Consider the following 20,688-nt stretch of genomic DNA (forward strand, 5'->3'; position numbering starts at 1 on the left):
GATTTCTCTCCTCAGAGTTCAGACTGAGTTTGAACAGGTCTTAAGAGGCTTTATGTAACAGAAGGAGGCTAAGTGTACAGGACAGTTGATCTAGAATGCACGTTAGTTGTGGATAGTGTGTTTAGCCAGCAGAATTCTGCTCATAGCAGAGGGCATCTAATCCCAGGAAAACATCTGGAAAAGAGAAGCAGGAACCACAGAGAGAACCCGTAGTGGAGTGAAGAGAGCCCTGGGCTTGGTGTGAGCAATCTGAGTCCAGCCCTGGCTCTGCTGCTCAGTGGGTGCCTGTCAGCAAGTCATTTCTTGACCTGAGTCATATTTTTTTTTCAACTCCAAAATAATTCTTGCCTCACTGGATTGTCATGAGGATGAAATAATGTTTGTGAAAACAAGTGGCATAGAAGGTGCCCAAAAAATGATAATAAACAATTGGAAAGCAGAGCCAACAATGAAAGGTTAGTGACAGTGTGAGAGAAATGCCCTCTAAAGGTTCTTTAATCCCATGGTTTTTTACCCTGGCAGCATGTTAAGACACCCATGCCTGTGGGCTCCACTCCAGACGAAGATGATCAGAATCTCTGGAGGTAGAGCCCAGGCATAGAAAAAGTTTTTAAGTGCTCTGGGAACTTGGACATGCAGTCAGTGTTAGAACCATGAAGCCATTCCCTTCATTAAACATGTAGAAATTTCAGCCAAAGATAAGTAAGAAGAGGAAGGTTCAAGATCATACTGCTAGTTGTGGCAAACAAAGCCTTGGACATAGGCTTCTGTGTTCCAATCTCTCACCTCTGTTTCATGAAAGACTTAATATTCTCTGATTTCCAGAGATCTCAAGAGCAGCTGTCATGTTCTGGCCCATTAACTCATCAAATGTTGCTGAAAATCTGTGTGTGTGAGTGTGTGTGTGTGTGTATGTATACAGGAGTCCCTCTGTAAGGGGGACTAGTCAGTCTAGTCAGTCAGTCTAGTAAGGAAGACAGCTATTAAACAAGAACAGGATGAGTTATGTGGGATCAGAGAAGGGGGAACACCAAAGCCTGTAGGGAGGGTGGATCCACAAAGCTAGCTTCTCAGAGACTAAGGCAGAGGTAGAGCGGGAAAAATGAGTAGGCAGGGAGAGGAAAGGCATTTCAGGCAGAGGAAATAGCCAATATAAAGGCACAGTGATATTCCAGGAAGGGCAGGTAGTTTCATGTGCTAAAGGGATGAGTGTGTGGCGGTGCGAATGTAAGAAGAGGGGCTGGAAACGCAGTTAGCGGCAGCACTGGTTTTCACCTGAATTTGAGAATAAAGTTTTGAAATTGGCTGCCACCACTTAGATTAACTACTTACATGCCTTGGTCTGGTTAACTTTCTGGTGCAACTGAACAGATTGATTTTGTCTGTTATTTCTGGATATTTCAGAAAGACAAGAAATACCCAATTATACATATTTGAAGCATTTCTATTTCTGTCATAGTCAGAACCAGTAGCAGAATAAAAATCTATAAAGGAGAAGAGGGAAGAAGCATAGAATCAATCTCTTTGGGTTTTAAGAAATGAAAATATATTGCAGAAAGCAGGCATCTTCAACCAGTTTATTGAACTCTCTCCTAGAGATTTTTCCATTTTCCATTTCCAAAAAAAGGTGGCATATCTGTGAGAAGAAATCCACCCTAATATGTGTAATTAACTAAACAAGAAAAAGAAGTATCTCTGAGAAGAAGCCCGTCCTAGACATATGGGTAATTAATGAATAAAAAGAAAAATTTTACCCAACTTTAGAAACCTGATTTGTGGGAGCAAAAGCCTTGGATAAAGAGGGCATAGAAAGCCTTCCACAGTCTTTTTGTCCTGTGAAACAAATTATTTTCCATTCGAAGCTCCAAATTGCATTTCCTACCCTGCCGCAGTGCTGAGAGCACGATTCTGGTGCATTGTGGCTCTTCCAGGGATACTCCTGATATCAATCTTGAAGACTAGGCAGAATGAGGATGGGAGTCAGAGTTGATCTGTGCCAGCATTCCTGCTGAGAATTAGCCCAGTTCCATTATGTGTGGGCGAGCCCGCGGTTCCCCGCCCTTGCCTGTTTGGGGTGCACGGATACAGCTGAGAGACTGCAGGGAGCATCAAGTTAAGACGGCACATGATAGGAGCGCCATCACTTACTCTTCCGTAATGAGCTGTGGGAAACTAAAACGATCAGGTTTTTCCACCATTCAGTGCAGCTGTGGTGCCTCTGAAAAGCTAGTTCTGCTCAGTAAGACAAGAAACATCCAGAAGAATTGTGGATGGACTCTCAGAGCGAGCAGGGATTCCAGGGCCCTGAGTCTTTTTTAACTCCTCCAGCTAAGTGGAATACTAAGGGGCAGATGGCTTGGCGTGCATCTTCTTCATCAGATGAAGAAACTGAGTCCCACAGAGGTGAAGTGGCTTCCCCAAATCAAAGTTAGGAGCCAAGCCAGAGCTTGTAGTAACTAGGTCTTCTCACTCCTATGGGCTAAATTGTAGTCCATGAACCTGGTTATGGTTATAGTTAACTAGGTTGTCAGAGATAGGACAGGATGTGTAATAAGAGTATATTGTGAAAGCTTTCCTGATTTGGGGAAAAAAACAGATAATGATGAACTCAAAATTTGGTCTCTATGCCTTTCTTAATTCTATTTAATATGTATTCACATACAGGATGCAGTTTCTCAAACTGCATATTTCTGTGTTTCATCTCACAGGTTGCCTGTTTATCAGAGTAGGGCTTTAGTGTTATGAAGCCCATCCCTGTTGACTTGGCTTTAACCACTCAGGAGACCTGTGCGTCCTGGCAGCCCCTCTCATCTCACTGTGTGCTCCCGCCTTCTGGCCGTGTGTAAATGTGCCTGGTGCAGCACACACACGTCCCTGTGGAGTCCTGCTTACTGCTTTTCTGTCTTAGATGGCCAGTTCATCCCAGGCCTTTGATGTCTGTGTTTTGTTCTTTCCGAGACTTTCCTGCCTCATAGATTTTTAACTTTGGAAACCTTTGCATGTGATTTGAGCAAGTAATATTTTAGGTTGGTTTGCACAGGACCTGTCATATTTTGTAAGAGTCAGCTCTCATGTAAGCTTCTTGTTTTTGAACATTCCTCTTTCCTGTGGAGAATCCCCTGCTTTGGAGTGGCGTCTGTTCTTCCTCTTGTCTATTTCCTCCTCATGGTAATGACAGCGAGGAGTGCCTCCCTTCAGGGTCACTTACCCTCATTCCACTTGCAGGGAGAGTTCATGAGTAGTAGTGTATTCTCCAGAGAGAGTCTGACCTGGAAACTGAGAGTGTCATGATAGGGGAGGTGTATGATGCCCAATCCCGTAATTAGTGAAGGTTGCTGCATCCCAGCTCACCTTTCTGGGTAAAGCGTAGAGGATCCTGACTCTAGGAAATAACCCAGAAAGTGCTGCACAACCATCACTTCACTGTTCAGATCTAATAGTGAATCAGGCCCAGGATTTTCTGCACTTACTGAACACCTGTTAGGTATACATGGGAATCCTCTTATCTGTGAATTCGTTGTTGGTAAGGAACTGTGGCCAGCTTTGCACCTGGCACATAGGAGGAGAACTGGGAATACGTGTTGAATGAAGGGGAATTGGTGAAAAACTGGGGGTTTTCAGGGTATCCTGTCCTGAGGCAGATTCAGATAGAAGTGGTTCTCCTGTAACCTAACAGCCAGTTCTTTTGTGAGGCTCGGCTGCAACTTGGCTTTCTTCCAAAGATGAAAAGGAAAAGCATTATTCATCTGAGACTTGCCTTGCAGTGTTTAGCACAAATTTGGTTTCTAAGGAAAGGCTGGCAAAGCATTGATGCAGGAAAAATTATTCTGAGGTATTATTCTCTTATGACCGTAGACTGAGCAAGATTTTTGTATGGTTACTGTAGCCATGAAAATACTAATCATTGGACAACATTCCTAGTGCAGCAGATACCAGCCCACAGAGCACTTTGATGAAAGTCAGGGAGTAGGGCTAACAGAAATGTAATGCCAGCGGGCCAGCAGTCTCTCTACCAACTCCAAACATTTATTCAGTGTCTTACTATGTGTAAAATCCATAATTTCTCATTGCTTTTGCTTGTTTTTCAAATGTCAATCTGAAGGCAGAGCATAAGTTTTGTAACTGATGAATTGTGGCCATTATTTGTGCTTAAAAAATGTTGTTTTTGCTCACTTTTAAATGAACTTGGAGTTCAAGGCTAGAGTTTGGATGGTATGTGGCACACACTGGGTGCTCAGTAAATATATAAACGAAGGCAGAGTGCTGGGAGGAGGTTAAGGGGAGGGGAGGGAGTGACCTGTACTCAGGCCCTGGAGTCTGCCTGCACGGGGTCCAGCAGGCTCTGCCAGTAACCAGTCAGGTGACATGGTAGCATCCACTGACTTTAACTCTTGGATTGCTGTTCTTTCAAATGATACCTTGTAGGGGTTTTGAGAGGCTTAAATGCATAAATACATGTAAATGTCTGATACAGAATGACACAATAAGCCAGTTTTTTAATAAATGTAATAATAATGTTCATGACTTCCAGTGATTGTCTTCCTTGAGAAAGCACTTGTCTGTTTATCTTCCTGGACTTTTAGATGAGTCCCCATCAGTTAACATGGATTCCTCAGGGCAGGGAGAGCAAAGCACACTAAAACTGCTCGGAAGGACGGGCAGTCGCACAGCCTCCCGGGGATGCCCCGGTGCCGCTGCCCAGCTGCCCTCGTGTGGCTTCGGTCTTGCTGGGGTCTCGGGCTTCCATCGTAACCTCACCTGACCACTCTTCTCTTGCTGGATGAAGGGCCAGATTCTCCTTTCCTTTGTGTATGCATACTTTTTTCTTGAAGGAGAGAGAGCAGGTTTGCCTGAGAACCAGCCCTTTATTAGCCCATCTTCCTAGGGGCTTGACCTGGAGGTGGAAGAGACTCAAGCTGGAGAGTAAGGGAAGGCGCTCTGGCCATGGGCGGGTGCTGGTGCTTCTTAACCCGTTGGTGGAAACAGTGTTGTGCATCTAAGAGACTCTAATTTGACCTCTTTCAGAGACATCACTATATTTTCCCCAAGGTTAGATTTCCTCAGAATGAGAGTGTATTTCCTAAAAGTTTTTGCTGTGAGGTAGAGTAATAATAAAAACATAAAAGCCTTTAATCCAGCTAATGAGTAATATTGGAGACTGGTGGCAAGTCAGACAGTTTCCCCAGTGATTTCCTGAAGTAATTGATGTGCATAGACAATTTGGGAGTCATGGGAGGAGACCTGCTTTGGAAGGTCTAGTACAACCAGCTTACAGCCGGCTCCGTTTCTCCACGCAGGACCTGGAAGAAGAGGGGCCCTGGCTTCTCCCCCTGCACGTGGCTCACGCTGCGTGCAGCCTGGGTTCTGGGGGCCAGCTATCAAATCACTTCGTTCTCAGGACAGCTAAATTCTGATGTAGGTACTGCTTTTAGCTCCATTTACAGAGGAGGGAACAGAGGTTCAGAGAAGATAAAAATTTTCCCAAGGTCAAACAGTCACTAAGTGATATAATCAGTAAAACATTCAGGCTCCAGAGCCTTTTCTGTTGACCACTGCTCTACCGGCTTGAGGAGTTAGTCCTGCCCGAGGGTCTCAGCCTGGAGCCAGAGGAGTCCAAAGCGTATGTAGCATTTCTTTTCCCACGGCTTTTAAAATACTTTATTTTCAGTAGGATTCCGGGCACAAGTAGCATTGTTCATCTCAACAAGGGCAGGCTGCCTGTGGGGGCTGCATGGGGGCTCAGCACTTTCCCTGGAGGGGCCTCTGCCCGCAGCAGAGCAGCACCCTGCCACAGGTCAGGGTCTCCGGGAGGCGTCGCTGAGATGGAGTTTGCCAGGCAGGTTATTTATCAGGGGTCCCCTGCTGAAGGGGGTGCACACAGGGGGAAGTTGAGCTGCCACGCAGGCCTGATGGCCTCAGCCACACCCATAGGCATGGTGGAGCAGACATGGTCCCTCAGAGCTGCCGCGTGTTCTGAAAGGGCAGGGCCTTTATACCTGTGCCACCATCAGGCAGTGGATGTGGGAGGGTCACCCCTTGGGCATGGATGCTCTTTTCAGCTGAGGTGACTCTGAAGGAGCTGACAGCAGCCCTAGTCACTGAGGCGACGCATTCTTCCTTGAGTAGGGGCTCTAGGTGGTGCCATCTTGACACTTTCAGTTTTACTGGCAGTGTGAGTCTGCACAGTGGGAAATGCTTTCCTCACACTTAGCCTGTTATTTGTTTGGATTCTAGATAAATGGGCATTGCACAAATAAAGACAGATCCTCAGCTTTCTGGAATCCTTTCACTATAGCCCGAGGCAGAGGCAAAGGTATAACATCAGTGTATATATTTGGACCATGTGATTAAAGCCATACCTGGCATTTTTGGAGACATGTGAAGGGTTTGTTCTATACGTATCATGTCTTTCAAGGGGAGCCATTTGGCTTTTTTTCTAGAGGCCAGAGTCTAAAGCTGAAAGCCACAGTGCAGTGGTAGAAAATCTCTAGTTACATTTTGCTTGCCAGTTGTCTTTAGAGAAATCTTTCAGTGATTAAGATTCCTTGTTTAACCCCCTTTTTTTGCTCCTTCCATCATGAAACTAAATCAGTCTTCCCACTCACTTCAGCACAGACTTTAAACTGCATCGCAGCTGACTTACATCTTGTCCACACAAGTTGACCTCAGGGGTTGTTCCTGTGTTGTCCAGTGGGCGGCTTTGCCCTGCAGGCTCCGTGACTGCTGTGTCCCACAGCTGGCCACACTGCTGCCCACAGCTGGCACTGGCCACCAACGGTCTCAACTGCAAGGTGTACAAAACCTCCCTCCATTTCCTTTCTTACAGGTTGGAAAGCTTATCCAAGAAGCAGCTGGAAGAAGTAATTTGAAGCGAGTAACCCTGGAACTTGGAGGGAAAAGTCCCAATATTATCTTTGCAGATGCTGATTGTAAGTCAACCACAGATCTCCTGACATCCTGGCGTGCTGCCCTTCGGTGCTGTCTCTTGTGTTGTCACTTTTGACAGAACACCAAGAAAGAGGCCTTTGAAGCTAAGTGGCTTTCAAGGAGAAAAATCTTGACCCTTCCTTCTAAGGAGAAAATAGTTTAACATTGGGAAAGACTGCTTATCAACTGACAATCAGAGTTTGTTTTCTAGACATAATAAGCCATTTTGACTCTGTGATTTGTAAAATAGGGTAGAGGAGGCGAAGGCTAGGTGGGTGTTGTGTAGTGGAAAGAGCAGTGGTCCAAGCCTCTGAACACCTGAAATACAACCTTTCTGCCTAGATTCAAGAAATCTGAAACTTCTCATGTATGCTTGGTGGCTTTGTAGATCATTAAAAAAAATTCTAGTTCACTAGCCCTGCCAACATTGTTCCATACCCACAGCCCCTTCCCAGTTTAGCCACCCCACCTCTTTCTGTTGCTCCCATGGCTCTCAGTTGGGATGACAACACACTGTGGTCAGTTCTGTGTGAACAGACCTGAATTGAAGGTGATTACACCCTAGCAGTAGGGCTACACGGAGGCTTGGAGCTGTAGCCTACAAATCCCCACGTCTCCAGGAAGGATGCTCTCTAGTCCACTCTGCACAGGTGTGGTCTTTCCGAGGATGAAATTAGAAAATCTCTTTCAGTCATCCTTTTTCTTCTTCACGTCCTTCCAGGCAGCACTGTTTCCTCAGTTTCACCACTAGAGAGATCAGGAAACAAAGTAAATTGCCTGGATTTCAGCCCCAGCTTGGAATTTGCAGAGAGTTCAGCTCCAGCTTTATAGTGGTTGTCAAGAGGATCAGAATTCTATACCTAAATTCCTTTTTGAGGTGTAAGCACCCCACTGACGGAACATTGATTCATTCAGTCAGTTAGTCATTTAGCAACTAGCAGACACCAGATTATTAATACTGTTTTTTTAAAAAATATTTTTATTTATTTATTGACAGAGCTACTGAGAATTGAACCCAGGACCTTGTACATGCCAAGCATGCACTCTACCACTGAGCTATATGCTCCCCCCATTTTTTTTAACATTTTTTATTGATTTATAATCATTTTACAATGTTGTGTCAAATTCCAGTGTTCAGCACAATTTTTCAGTTATTCATGGACATATACACACTCATTGTCACATTTTTTTCTCTGTGAGTTATCATAACATTTTGTGTATATTTCCCTGTGCTATAGTGTAGTCTATTCTACAGTTTTGAAATCCCAGTCTATCCCTTCCCACCCTCCACCCCCCTGGTAACCACAAGTCTGTATTCTCTGTCTGTGAGTCTATTTCTGTCCTTTATTTACGCTTTGTTTTTGTTTGTTTGTTTGTTTTTGTTTTTGTTTTTTAGATTCCACATATGAGCGATCTCATATGGTATTTTTCTTTCTCTTTCTGGCTTACTTCACTTAGAATGACATTCTCCAGGAGCATCCATGTTGCTGCAAATGGCATTATGTTGTCGGTTTTTATGGCTGAGTAGTATTCCATTGTATAAATATACCACATCTACTTTATCCAGTCACCTGTTGATGGACATTTAGGCTGTTTCCATGTTTTGGTGATTGTAAATAGTGCTGCTATGAACATTGGGGTGCAGGTGTCACTCCCCCCATTTTTAATACTGTCTTGAAGTAGATGATGTTAGAGATGAAGACGAGAGCTATCATATGCTATTATACAATCCCATGTAAATATAGAAGAAATCTAGTGTCTTCAAAGATGACCATTGCTGTTATAGTTTAATTCACCAAAATACTAATCAAACATGTAGCTACAAGGTCTATAGATTAGGGGTTACAAATTCGCACTCTACAGGCCAAATGCAGGGTACAGCTGTGCTTAGTTCTAAATATTACACAAAATATTGATTTCTGTTTTCTCTTAAAATTGGAAATCTGGCAACCCTGGGCTTAGGTTTATGCATAGCAACAGCCAAAGGCAGTGCTTTCCTTCTGAGTCTCTGTCACATCGCTTTACTACCACTACATGATCTGCCCAGCCTCTTTGAATATTGGGGTTTGAGACTCCTGTTATAGATGACGTGGTCCGGTCCCTCTTTTTACAGAAGAAGAAAGGGATTCAAGAAGTTAACATAGCAAATAACACCAGGGTCTGGTTAGAGCTAGAACCAACTTGTGTTCTCAGTCCAGGGCTTTTTGCTGGGCTGCTCACGGTTATGCTCTGTGGTGAGCGTGACATTGCACCCGAGGCTTTGGGGAGGGAGAGAGGTGGTGCCACTGACAGCCGCTCTGCAGGCGGAGCAGTTTCGAGAGCATGACTCTTTCCTCTTGTAGTGGATTATGCTGTGGAGCAGGCTCACCAGGGTGTGTTCTTCAACCAAGGCCAGTGCTGCACTGCGGGGTCCCGCATCTTTGTGGAGGAGTCCATCTATGAAGAGTTTGTGAGAAGAAGCGTAGAGCGGGCCAAGAGGCGCATAGTGGGTAGTCCCTTCGACCCCACCACCGAGCAGGGACCCCAGGTAGAGAAATCATAAACATTTCCTTTCTTTACTTAATCCCTGGTGAGCACAGAAACCGGACCCTCTAGTGGGACGCAACAAAGCACCATCTTCCTTTTTCTGCTGCCCCCTTGCCCTTCTTCCTCGGCTTCGTGGCTGGAAACATGGCCAGTGAGGCACTGCTTATACGTAGGCTTCTCTTCCCATCCCTCAGTTCTGTCCCGAAAAACTAAGGGAGTAGGATCGCCTTAAGGGTACCTGGACCTTTGTGGGTAAGCTAGGGTATCTCAGCTCCAAGAAAGACCTAGGCGTGGCAAGGCAGCTCTTCACTAGAGCCCAGTCCCCATCCTAACCGCTGGATTCAAGACATCCCCACAGATGGCAGTCAAGGAGGGCAGGTATCTCTCATTCCCAGAAGCCATTTATCCTTTTACCAGCTGCCAAGGATTCTCTCCACCAACCTGACCTACTCTGGGGAGACCACTTGTAGCTTATAAATGTGGAGGGAATGAAGAGCTGTCTGATTTCCCCTCTGCCCATACTGTTCTCTCTTTTCTGAATGCTTCATACACTACAGACTCAGGTGAATGTAGGTTTTTACTTTATTTACCATAGTAATTGATTGATAGCTCTGTAACTTTTAAGGGGGGGCAAGACTGACTTTGTTTTATGAACTAGGACACTAGCTTTCACTCTTCAAACTTAATCCTTTCCTCTGAAGGTGTAACAGTAGTTCCATAAAAATATACTCAAGAGGGTTTGATGTGTAGCCCCACGTACAGAGGCTGTGTGTTAGCTTGTCGTTGTTTTCATCTTTTTAGTATCAGTACAACTTGCTAAACTGTTCATTTGGTTATAAGGTTAATTTTTCCCTATATAGGCAGTGAATGATCAATTAGACAGTATCTCCATCATTTAGAACCATTGCTTAAATCTTGAAGTGGTACTTACGATCTGGCTGTATCATCAGAGCAGTGCATTTACTGGGATCCTTGATGTATTAGGTGGAACCACACAAAAATGCCCTCTTTTGTAGGTCAAAAATGGTTAATTAGCAGCAGTTCCCTATGATTTGACTAAGTATAACGAAGCTTTGAAAAAAATCACAAATGAGAAATTCTTGAGAAAATGTTTATTTCCATTTTCAAAGAAGGTTTTACTTGGAGTCATTAGGCAATTTCTTCTGTAGATTGATAAGAAACAGTACAACAAGATCCTGGAACTCATCCAGAGTGGTGTGGCTGAGGGTGCCAAGCTTGAGTGCGGTGGCAAAGGGCTGGGCCGAAAGGGGTTTTTCATCGAGCCCACGGTGTTTTCCAACGTCACCGACGACATGCGGATCGCCAAGGAGGAGGTATCACATACATTTTAACAACAGCCACATCTTCTAGGGCTTCTAGGGCATTTCTAGTAGACAGTATTAGAGGATGAGCTCTGTATATTTTATATACATTGTACGATAGCCATAAACATGGCTATGAAATCCCAGTTTGAAGAAAAATGTTAAAGAGGCAAGCAAGCTAGATGGAGGCCAGGTGATGTGCTTTACGTGCAGTTATTGTCAGCCAGCAGAAGCATCATAGCCCATCACTGGTCTCAGTAATACACCGGCAGCAGTTCAGCCCCACCAGACGTGGGTCACTAGGCTGTTCACCGAGAAGGAGGAAGCACCCAAGCATCCTTACGCCGATGCAGGAGAGGACCAGTTGCAGATCAGCCAACAATCCAGAGCAGTAGTTCTCAGCTCTGGAGCAGTGCCTGGGGGCTCAGGGAGAATGCAGTTTTAGAGCACACAGTGGAATCCAGCAATTCCAGTCAGTGTGGGGGAGTGGATGCGTTAAACTCTAAGGGCAGACTCTTATGTAATCTTATTCCGGGGAAGTTTGGGCTATTTTACAGTTATGTGCTGCTAAAAAGTTTAAACATCATTTAAATAATGAAGGCAGAATAAACTTGCCTTGAAATGTGGAAAAACAGGTGAAAGGTTGGCAAAGCAACCATGTGGGGTCACCCTATTTTGCTGCAGATCTTTGGCCCCGTTCAGGAGATTCTGAGGTTTAAGACTATGGATGAAGTTATCGAAAGAGCCAATAACTCAGACTTTGGACTTGTAGCAGCTGTCTTTACTAACGACATCAACAAGGCCCTCACAGTGTCCTCTGCGATGCAAGCCGGGACGGTTTGGTAAGACCAGAGTCGGCCTTGTTATTCTGGCCATAACGCGTTCCGTGAGGGTGGAAGGGCCTTGTAATTCTCCAGAGCCGGCATGAAATAAACACACATGCTCTGGAAGAATGGGGACGGAGGACTTCACCCTGAGACGGGGCACTTCCTACTGGCTAGATCAGGGAATCAAAGTAAACCTCAAATTATAAAATTTTCATGTGGGAAAAAGGAATTAAAAAATAAAACTTTAAAAAGAAATATCTTACCAATGGGATTATTTTTGTGCAAATAGAATTCACACTAACAGTACCATATTTTCTTCCTTCAGGATTAATTGTTACAATGCCTTAAATGCCCAGAGCCCCTTTGGGGGATTCAAGATGTCTGGAAATGGGAGAGAAATGTAAGTGTTCAAAGTTGTGGGTGCCTGCAGAGAAGTAGGGACTGCGAATAGCAGAACAGCACTGAGTTCTCTTACTCTCATCCATTCAGCAAACAACATTTTGTCTATAAGCAAAGCACACATTACAAAGATGAATAAAAGCACAATACCCTTACCTTAAGTGGGAATGGAGAAAAATTAATGTATCAATAATTCCATGTAGTAAGTGCTATTACAAAAGTATGTCAAATATCTTGTAAGTACAGAGGAAAAATCAATTAATTTTGCCTAATGGGGTCACAGAAGACTTCACAAAGGAAATAACATTTAAGTTTCTTAGGAACAGGCGTTCCAGGCAGAGGGAGTAGCAAGAGCAGAGGCAGGAAGGTACAGCAAATACAGGATAATCTGGGCACAAAACAGTTCTCTGTGTTTAAAACAAAGGGCACCAACTGCCAGCGCAGGGACAAATCTGGCCCAGAGAAATGTTTTGTGGGGTTTTTGCCTCATAATATTTAAAATCTCTACCTGACATTCAGAAATGAGGGGGCTTTACATGCAATCTAGATTTCTCGTTTATTTTCATTCCCTATAGCAAAATTGTCTCTTCAGTTCATCCTGTTCCCCATGACTCCTGCCGCTTCTGGGAACTGAATACTGGTGCTTGCTGGTTTTACACATACCCAGTTCACTCACTGTGTCACCTGCCCACTGCCTGCGCATGAGACCTCAGAGTCCAGGGCTGCAGGACTAGGGCGTAGGACGCATGGAGAGGACTTGCTGAAGATGCAAGTGGAAACATTGCTTCAAACCCAATCGCAAGGGCCTTAAAGGGCGGAGTGGTTGCTGAGGAGATACCAGAGTTTTTAAGACCGACGTTCCTGGCGTATAGGGATATTTTGGCAGCGATTATGGGATGAAGACCCATTAGAAGGATTTTGCAATAACAGCAATAGGTATTAATCAAATGCCTGCCCTGTGCTAACTTTATGCTGGCTTTTTACCTAACATGAGCTCACTTGTTTTTCATAGTGATTCTATGGGCTAAGTACCCTTATCTTTGTATCATAGACGGTTCAGACGAGGAACTAAGGGTTAGAGTGGTTAAGTAGCTTGCCCAAGTCCCACAGCTAGTAACTGGCAGATCTAAGCTTTGAACCTAAATTGCAGTGGCTTCAAATCCACTTAGTTCCCATGATATCTGGCCAAGGAAGCATGGAAACCAGGTGTAAGGACTCCTCTGGGTCATGATCAGAGCTGGGCTGTCCTCTTGTGATGCTAAGGACCTGGAAAATAGGAGTGTGGCAGAGGCAAACTAGAAGGATTGTATCTGCAGCTTCATATATAGATGGATTCTTTGAGTGGCTTTCGAAGAATGAATTGTAGTCCACACCTTCCTGAGCTAACACCTCCCCTTACCCAAAAAACTTCCACCTTCCCTTACTTTCAAAGGAGTTGGTCCACGTTTTCTAAATCCTGTGACTCGTAAGAGGAAACACTTTCCATGCCCATTCCCTTTGCCGTTACTGAATGCATCCTTTCTTGAACACAATTAAACTGACAAGTACTGAGTATATACTTTGTACAAAGCACGATGCTTGGTCTTTGGGGGAGGATACAGCTCATTAAAGTGCTTGTTGGATAAATGAAATACACAACATTGAGAGAATCAAAAGAATTCCAGAAAAACCTGTGAAGTGGCAGAGGAATGCAGGGTAATAGAGACTGTGGTAAGCTGAAGTCCAGGAAACCTTTAGATGTGATCTTTTATAGGGATTTGAATTGGCCTTGAAAAGAGAAGAATATTTGAGTAGATGAAGAAAGAGGAATATTTTCTCAGAGTTGGTGGCCAAAGCAGGGTAGCAGTGGGGGAAGAGTGAGCACAGGCATTGGGAGAAATAAGTGCGGTGTTTGGGGGAAAGTGCAGTGAACCCGAAAGACTGGCACAGAGGATTTACATACTTCAGATACTGTAGCTGGAAATTTCTAGCCCCGACCCATTAAATCATGAAGTAGGTATAGCTTTGGGGCTAAGAGTAGAGTTTCTAGACTCACACTGCTCAGATACATACCCTGGCTCTACTGTTTAATACCTATGCAGCCTTGGAGGAATTACTAATGTCACTAAGCCTCAATTTCCTCATCTACAAAATGGGAGTAATTATGGTACTTACCCCACAGGATTGCTGTGAGGAATAAATGTTAGAATCAGATATGCCAAACACCCACCAAGGTGTCTGGCAAGCCTTCAGAAAATGTGAGCTACTCTCATCATCACTGATCAAGTAGATGACTGTTATGTAGGTGATCCTTCTTTTTCTTAATAAATGTATTACTTTGGAAATGTGGCAGAATTTTTCCTAAATTCCAGTATCACCAACTTACTTTCTGTTTCTGTTGATGCCAGGGACAAACTGCTCTTGCTTAAGCCTTTGCTTCTGGCCTTCAGTACCTCCCACTTGCTTTACAGCCAGAGCCCAGACCCAGTCTGGATCCTGTTTGCTAAGTTACTAGTATTCTTTCAGCTTTTATAAAGTCTTCATGTACTCTATTATCTCTTCTTAACTTGCATATGGCCTTAACTTTCTGCTTCCACTTTTCAAGATGCAGTCAACTTACTTCATTTCCTGCCCCTGTGTTTGTGCTCTCTCAGTCTCTGAAATGTGGGGCCAAGACTGGCTCTGGGAATGCTGCTCGTATTGACTGTCACAGGTCATCAACAGGGTGCACCATGGGCATAAAATATACTTGTAATAAACAATCGCTGGTTGATGGTTTCTAATCCCAGGCTGGCGTGGACCCTCATCATGGACAAGCCTCCTCCCAGGATTCAGTCTTGTGACATTGTCCAGGTCCAATCTCTCTCTTTCAGAAGCATCGCCCTTGTCTAGAAGGAAGGTCCAGGAAACAGTTGGCTTTGTCAGAACCACACAGAACAGTGGCCCAGGAGCCTGGAGACTTGTCTCATAGGCACGCTAGTGATGTGGCCTTCCTGGTGCAGTTGCAAAATAACTAAGGAACAATGCTCTTTGATGAGACTCACTTCATTTCGTTAAATTATGTGGTTTTTTTGTCCCTGTTTGCCCCCCAAACATGTTTTCGCTCCCTTAAATGACCTTGAGTGATAGGAAATGCTTCAAATCAAAGAACCTGCCTTGTGCTGGTCCCCTCCTCTTCCTTCTGTCCTGGAAACTCCACCCAGCCTTCCACCTGGACAGGGTTGTTGACCTCACGGCCTGCAGGCTCCATGCCACTTTGGTCCCTGACATCCTCATGCCCACCTGCGAGAGGAACAGAGAAGGGAAATAGCACTTTCTGGAAAAAAGCTCCAAGGAGGGCTGTTGGAGCCCCTGTGTGCTCCCCCACAGAGAGCTGTGGAGAGGGCTGCCCTCTGCAGGTTGCCGGATAGGCTGGCCTCTCATTCCCAGGGCCCGAGACTTGGACTGCGTTTCTCTCAGTTCGTGTCCTGCTAGTTCCATCTGTCTCAGTCCTCCCATCCTTTATCTTCTCATTTAAGCTCCCCTGAGACGAGCGGTCATAGAGCCCAGGCTGTAAAATATGTGCCACAAATCTGGGTGATAGAACGAAAGCTATGAACCAGCATTTAAAAAACTAAGGACACTGGCTTTGAAGACGAGAAGCACTGTTCAGATGCTGTGAGTCTGCACGTGTGCACACAGTGCGTGTGCGTGTGTGCGCGCATGTGCGCACACAGCATGCATGTACACAGAAAGTCACTTGCAATCTGGAGGGGCCCTTGCTAAGCTTGACTTTCCAGGGACCACGCTCAGAAATTGTAATTTAGTAGATCTGGCCTAGGGCCCAAGATTTGCATTTTTAACAAGCATCTGGAATGATTCTGATGCAGGTGGTCTGGGGACCATGCTTTGCAGAGTGCTATTGTAAGCCAAAGAAAAGGGCAGGAAATATACACCTTAAGCAGAAAACTCTGTTTATTTTATGGGTGAGTCTGAGTGACTTCCTAAAACGTCTGGCTGAGGGAGACCAAAATCTAATGTCTTGTCTTACCTCCGCGTATGCCAAGCTTGGTTCACCTCTGGGAGTGTAACCAGTCTGGCCCAGCAGCAGGAATACAGGCTTCTAAGTGCACTGTGCCCTGACACGGTCCAGCCTGGCAGGTGACCATACATGCTTTTTGTGCAGTAGTGGGCTTCTTAACTATGGACCTGTATGTGCCACTGAATTTAACTGGATTAGGAAAAATTTAAGTGGATTTGAGAGAAAGCCCTGGAATGAGATGGAGAAATAGCTGAAGAATCTGAACGTCAGGGCTTTCAGAGACCTTACAGCAGTGCTGCTGAGGAGGGGCCCAGGAACCACCCGTCTCAGGCTCTTGGGCTCCTCCCTAGACCAACTGGAACAGAATCTTTGGTGGGGTGGTGAGGAACCTACAATTTAAGCAAGCTTCATGGGTGATATGTATAATGAGGTTCAGGAACTGATGTCGGAGAGACACCTGGGCACCAAGAAGATGAGGGTGACTCGGCTGGAGTCACACAGCCATTTAATGCAACATTGAGTTAGCACTCCCATCTGCTGGCCTCCAGCCCCAGTATTCTGCTCTGTGTGCTGCCCTAGGGCCTCTCACTGGCTTTCCTTGAGGCCCGGGCCATGGGCTTTTATGGCAGATTTGAGTCCATTCCTCTGTCTGACAGTGGGCTGTGTGGGCCACGCAGCTGATGGCTGCCTGGGACCTGAGAGAGGAGCACCTCCAGTCCAGCAGAATTTTCTGTTGCTTTGAGCACCCAGAGATTTGGGATCTGCCAGTAACACTCGAAAACAAGGTTTCTGGCTCTGTAGACTTCATTACATTCGTCATAACCTAGTTTGAGGTCTGAGTGGGAGGAAGGTAGTTCAGGGTTTGTCCCAAGTGCGTGCACAAGCAAGGGAACAAGAAGGGAGTAACCATGCTTCAAACAGGAGGCAGATGATGTCCATGATGAAGAGACACATGCACAATTGCCCAAGGGCAGGAAAAAGTCCAGTGAGAGCCAGAGCTGAGCTGGTAATAAAGAGACAGCCTGGATGGAGCCATCAAGGGAACCATATACTGAGTGGGGCAGTCCCGTTTATTCTTCTCATTCCTGTGAGCAGAGTGGCCAGTACAGATGACAGAGCAGCGCGCTTGCCCCAGCCCCTGATGTCCTTGGTGGGGAATGTCAACTCAGGCACCCCTGGTGCTCAGAGGAGCGGCTGGCAAAGTGAAGGGAGCCTTATGGTGGGCCATGGAGCAGGATGAATCTTCTACAGCAGGTCTTCACTGTAAAGCCCACTTACAGTCACTTCGTACCTTTTATATAAGACTTTTAAAATACAGCCTTTCTTATCTCAAATATATCTCCAAATGTTTTTTGTTTTCTGTTTTCCCTGGCAGAGACGGCCTGTCAGCAGGGTGGACGGGGGTGGTGGGGATAGGAAGAAGCCCGCTCCCCATCCTTCCCCCCACAGTTACCCAGCGTCTTCCTTGCGCCTGATGCCGCAGGCCGCACACTAGGTTTGGGGGAGGAAAGAAAGGAAGATCAGTAAGATATAGTTCAGTGGGGGAGACAGCTGCTCGAGCAGCCCCTCTCCTCCCAAGGTAACAGTGCTGTCAGAGGTAGAGGTGGGTACAGGTGCTCTGGATACAGAGGAGGAGGAGGGGCTCCTTCTGCTGAGAACTCAAGGAAACGCTTCACAGAGGAATGACTTTAAAAAAAAAAGAAGAAATAAGTTCAAGTATTTTACCAAAAAAATAGGAGAAAAAGATATTACAATGAAATAGAGGGGGGAAAGGCAATTAGAAAAAGGTAAAGATGAGGAACTAGAGAAGAGGGGGATAGAAAAGGGGTATTGTAGCAGCAAGGGTGTAGCCACACCCCAGAATCCTTAAAGCAGCAGTTGGAGGGGCTGCATCTCCTGGGGCCACCTAGACATGTGACCTGGCTCCCAGCCTCACCCTCTCAGGCTCAACCACCTGCAGGCCCCTCAGAGGCTGGGACCAATTATTTAGTCTCCTTCACCCAACCCAACACAGTGCTGCCCCATAGTAATAGCACAGTAAATGCTTTAACAGCCCTTGGTCCATGACCACAATCCCAGAGGGCGCCGTAAGCCAGGAGGGGAAGTGGCCAAAGGCAAGTCCTGGGGACAGCTTGCTCACGCCTCCCAGTTCTTTTCAGTTGTTTTGACTCCCTGGCTCTGCCCTGGCTGTGGGCTGTAGACAGTGTTTATGGAGGATTGTGTCTGTGAGGCATCGCAGACGACTCGTGCTCTTCCCTGGTAGGTCTCTGGGTATTCGTTTCCACTTGTTAAACCTAAGGACCATCAGGGAGGAGCTGAGAATACCAAGCCAAGAGGACCCTAGCCTGGGAGGCTCACGGCTCCCTTTCAGTTGAAGCAGACTGGATCTCCGGGAGAGCGCTCAGAGCACAGGCACATCCCAGGCGCCCAGTGGCAGAACGTGGGGTTTTGAAGAGGGAAGCCCATGCTGGGCTGCCTGGGCCTCTTGGTACCTGATCCTGCCTGTTCCTGTTTTTCAGGGGAGAATTTGGTTTGCGAGAGTACTCGGAAGTGAAGACTGTGACGGTAAAGATCCCCCAGAAGAACTCTTAAGATGGCCAAGAAGGAAGGTGACGGCCAGCCTGCACGACTCACTCTCCCCCTGCTTTCCCTGTGGGGCCTAGCTCTCAGGAATCCAAAGTTGATACTCAGTCCTTATTTAAAGATTTAATGACAACAGGTAGGCCAGGCCGGTCATGCATAACGAAAGCAAGCCAGCTGGGCGTGGTTTCTTGGCACTCGTGAGGGGTCACCTTGATGCTACCAAATACGGGGGAAGTGGGATGAAGGCACCAGGAGTGGTATCAGGCACGTCCAGTATTTCCTTCTGGGTGAGGGAGGGGCTGAGTGAGGGAGCTGTGTTGTTTGATGCCTTTTGTCACAAAGGACTTTACTCCTGAGGAAAGGTAGCCTTTCCACTGCCTTCATTTCCCCTCCCAGACCCTCCCTGCTCACCCACCCCTCCCGCCCCTCCATAGAGATCTCAGCTGAGCTCATTTGGGGCAGATGTTTGGGCCGGGAACAATTTTCCAAGGTTTTGCAGCCAAATTACCGTTTCATGTTATCCATTTCTTCAAAGCAAAACATGAAGTGGTTTTAGTTAGAGCCAGACCAGACTGAAAATGCAAGGAGCTGGTACACTGCACATGTACTGAAGAGTAAGAACTGGGGCTACTCCCAGCCCGGTCTGGTTTTCTTACATCCACTAATAGCAGAGTGAAAGATCAGGAGGAGGGAGCTCCAGGGAGCGTAACGTGGTGTTCTCAGCCTCAGAGCTCACGGCATGGTTTGGAGAGTGTGCTTGTGTGTGTACCTGTGTGGTGGGCGGAGGGGGGACATTTAATTCTTTCTTGGTTATCCTGGAATAAGGCAGGGGGTGGGTTGTTTTTCATGGGTTGATAAGATCTTTCCCAAAGCTTATCTTAAAATCAACCAAAAAAAAAATGATCTGAGTAGGCTCGAGAATTTGGAAAAAGGTAATGCTGGGTGCCTTGCAGAAATAATTCCGTCTCCAGTACTGGCTAACAATTCCTTTTATGTGAATTATCTCTGCACTTGGAATGGATAGCTTCTTCTGCTCCCCAGTCCCCAGCACAGAACACTTGCCAGTCCCAGCGCTATGTGTGTTACTTTGGTCTATCATGCCCTTAATCTGTTGGCAGTAACCTTGAAAAACCTGGCCAGGCCCGGAGGTTTCTTTCTCCATTTGCAGAGTTCCAGTGTGCCACAATTGCCACGCTCCCTCAGAGCTCCCCGTGTCATGCCCGTGGCTCGTCCACACAGCATTCCTGCCCCCTCTCCTCTCAGCCACACTCACCTCTTCTGCTCTCCAGTGAAGGCACCATTCGATGTGGCAGTGCCAGCTTCCTTTCCTTTTCCCTTCTTTCCAGCTGCCAAATCCAGTCCATTCTCTAACCTAGACGAAGATCATTTATTTAAAAGTACCAAACATAACCTAGAGTATATGAAATATGGGCAGCACATATGTAGCCTTCTGTATTTAATGGTTTTCTGCTTTCTAACCATAACAGTTTTCTATTTATAACCCTCGTCTGTTCATGATGTTCTAAAGAAACCTCTACTTGCTGTAACTGACAAACGACAGTGGCCGGACGCCTTGAGAGATGCCACGTTTCTGAGTTCTTTCATGTGAATGTCATGCTCTCCTCCTGTAGCCTGTGTCCAAGTGAACATACCCATTAACCAGCTAGTTACCTTCAAACTGCAATATAGAATGTGAAAATGAAGATTTATTTCTTTTAATTTACTTAAAAAGAAACCTGTGCTAGCAATAAAGCATTTATATTGTGTACTCTTGGGATCACTGGGCTGTGTTTATCAGTGTCTTTGTGTCCTGCTGAGTCCATCTGGGTCCTTCTCTTGGCTGCTGGGTTTTTCAGGTGTGTTGTTGTCTCTGGTTACTGAGCAGAGTCTAGAGGGTGTTCTTACAATGAGATAAACAAGACCCTTATTTTCTGACACTATTTAAAACCCGTGTATGCATACAGTTCTGTGTGGCAAACAAGTATAACTGTGTGTGAAACATATGAAGTGACAGTTTTCATTCACAGTAGCCTCTGTGAGAGCCAAAATGTAGAGGAGCCTTGTTCTCACAAGCATGGCCCATGTGATGAGAGCTCACATTTGC

The 20,688-nt window shown here is 45.8% G+C and overlaps 1 protein-coding gene across 2 annotated transcripts in view; it reads left to right on the forward strand.

Moving 5' to 3' along the window:
• ALDH1A2 (aldehyde dehydrogenase 1 family member A2) overlaps positions 1-20,352 on the forward strand; it is a 267,478-nt gene extending 247,126 nt beyond the window's left edge. For both annotated transcript variants that reach the window (XM_031452991.2, XM_010979564.3), the window contains 6 exons: positions 6,827-6,929; positions 9,270-9,454; positions 10,623-10,787; positions 11,460-11,617; positions 11,928-12,002; positions 18,521-20,352. In XM_031452991.2, coding sequence (XP_031308851.1) covers positions 6,827-6,929; positions 9,270-9,454; positions 10,623-10,787; positions 11,460-11,617; positions 11,928-12,002; positions 18,521-18,593 — 759 coding nt within the window. In that variant the 3' untranslated portion in view covers positions 18,594-20,352. The remainder of the gene's footprint in view (positions 1-6,826; positions 6,930-9,269; positions 9,455-10,622; positions 10,788-11,459; positions 11,618-11,927; positions 12,003-18,520) is intronic.
• The last annotated feature ends 336 nt before the right edge of the window (positions 20,353-20,688 follow it).

Source organism: Camelus dromedarius, chromosome 5 (genome assembly GCF_036321535.1).
Source record: "Camelus dromedarius isolate mCamDro1 chromosome 5, mCamDro1.pat, whole genome shotgun sequence".
NCBI classification, from domain to species: Eukaryota; Metazoa; Chordata; class Mammalia; order Artiodactyla; family Camelidae; genus Camelus; species Camelus dromedarius.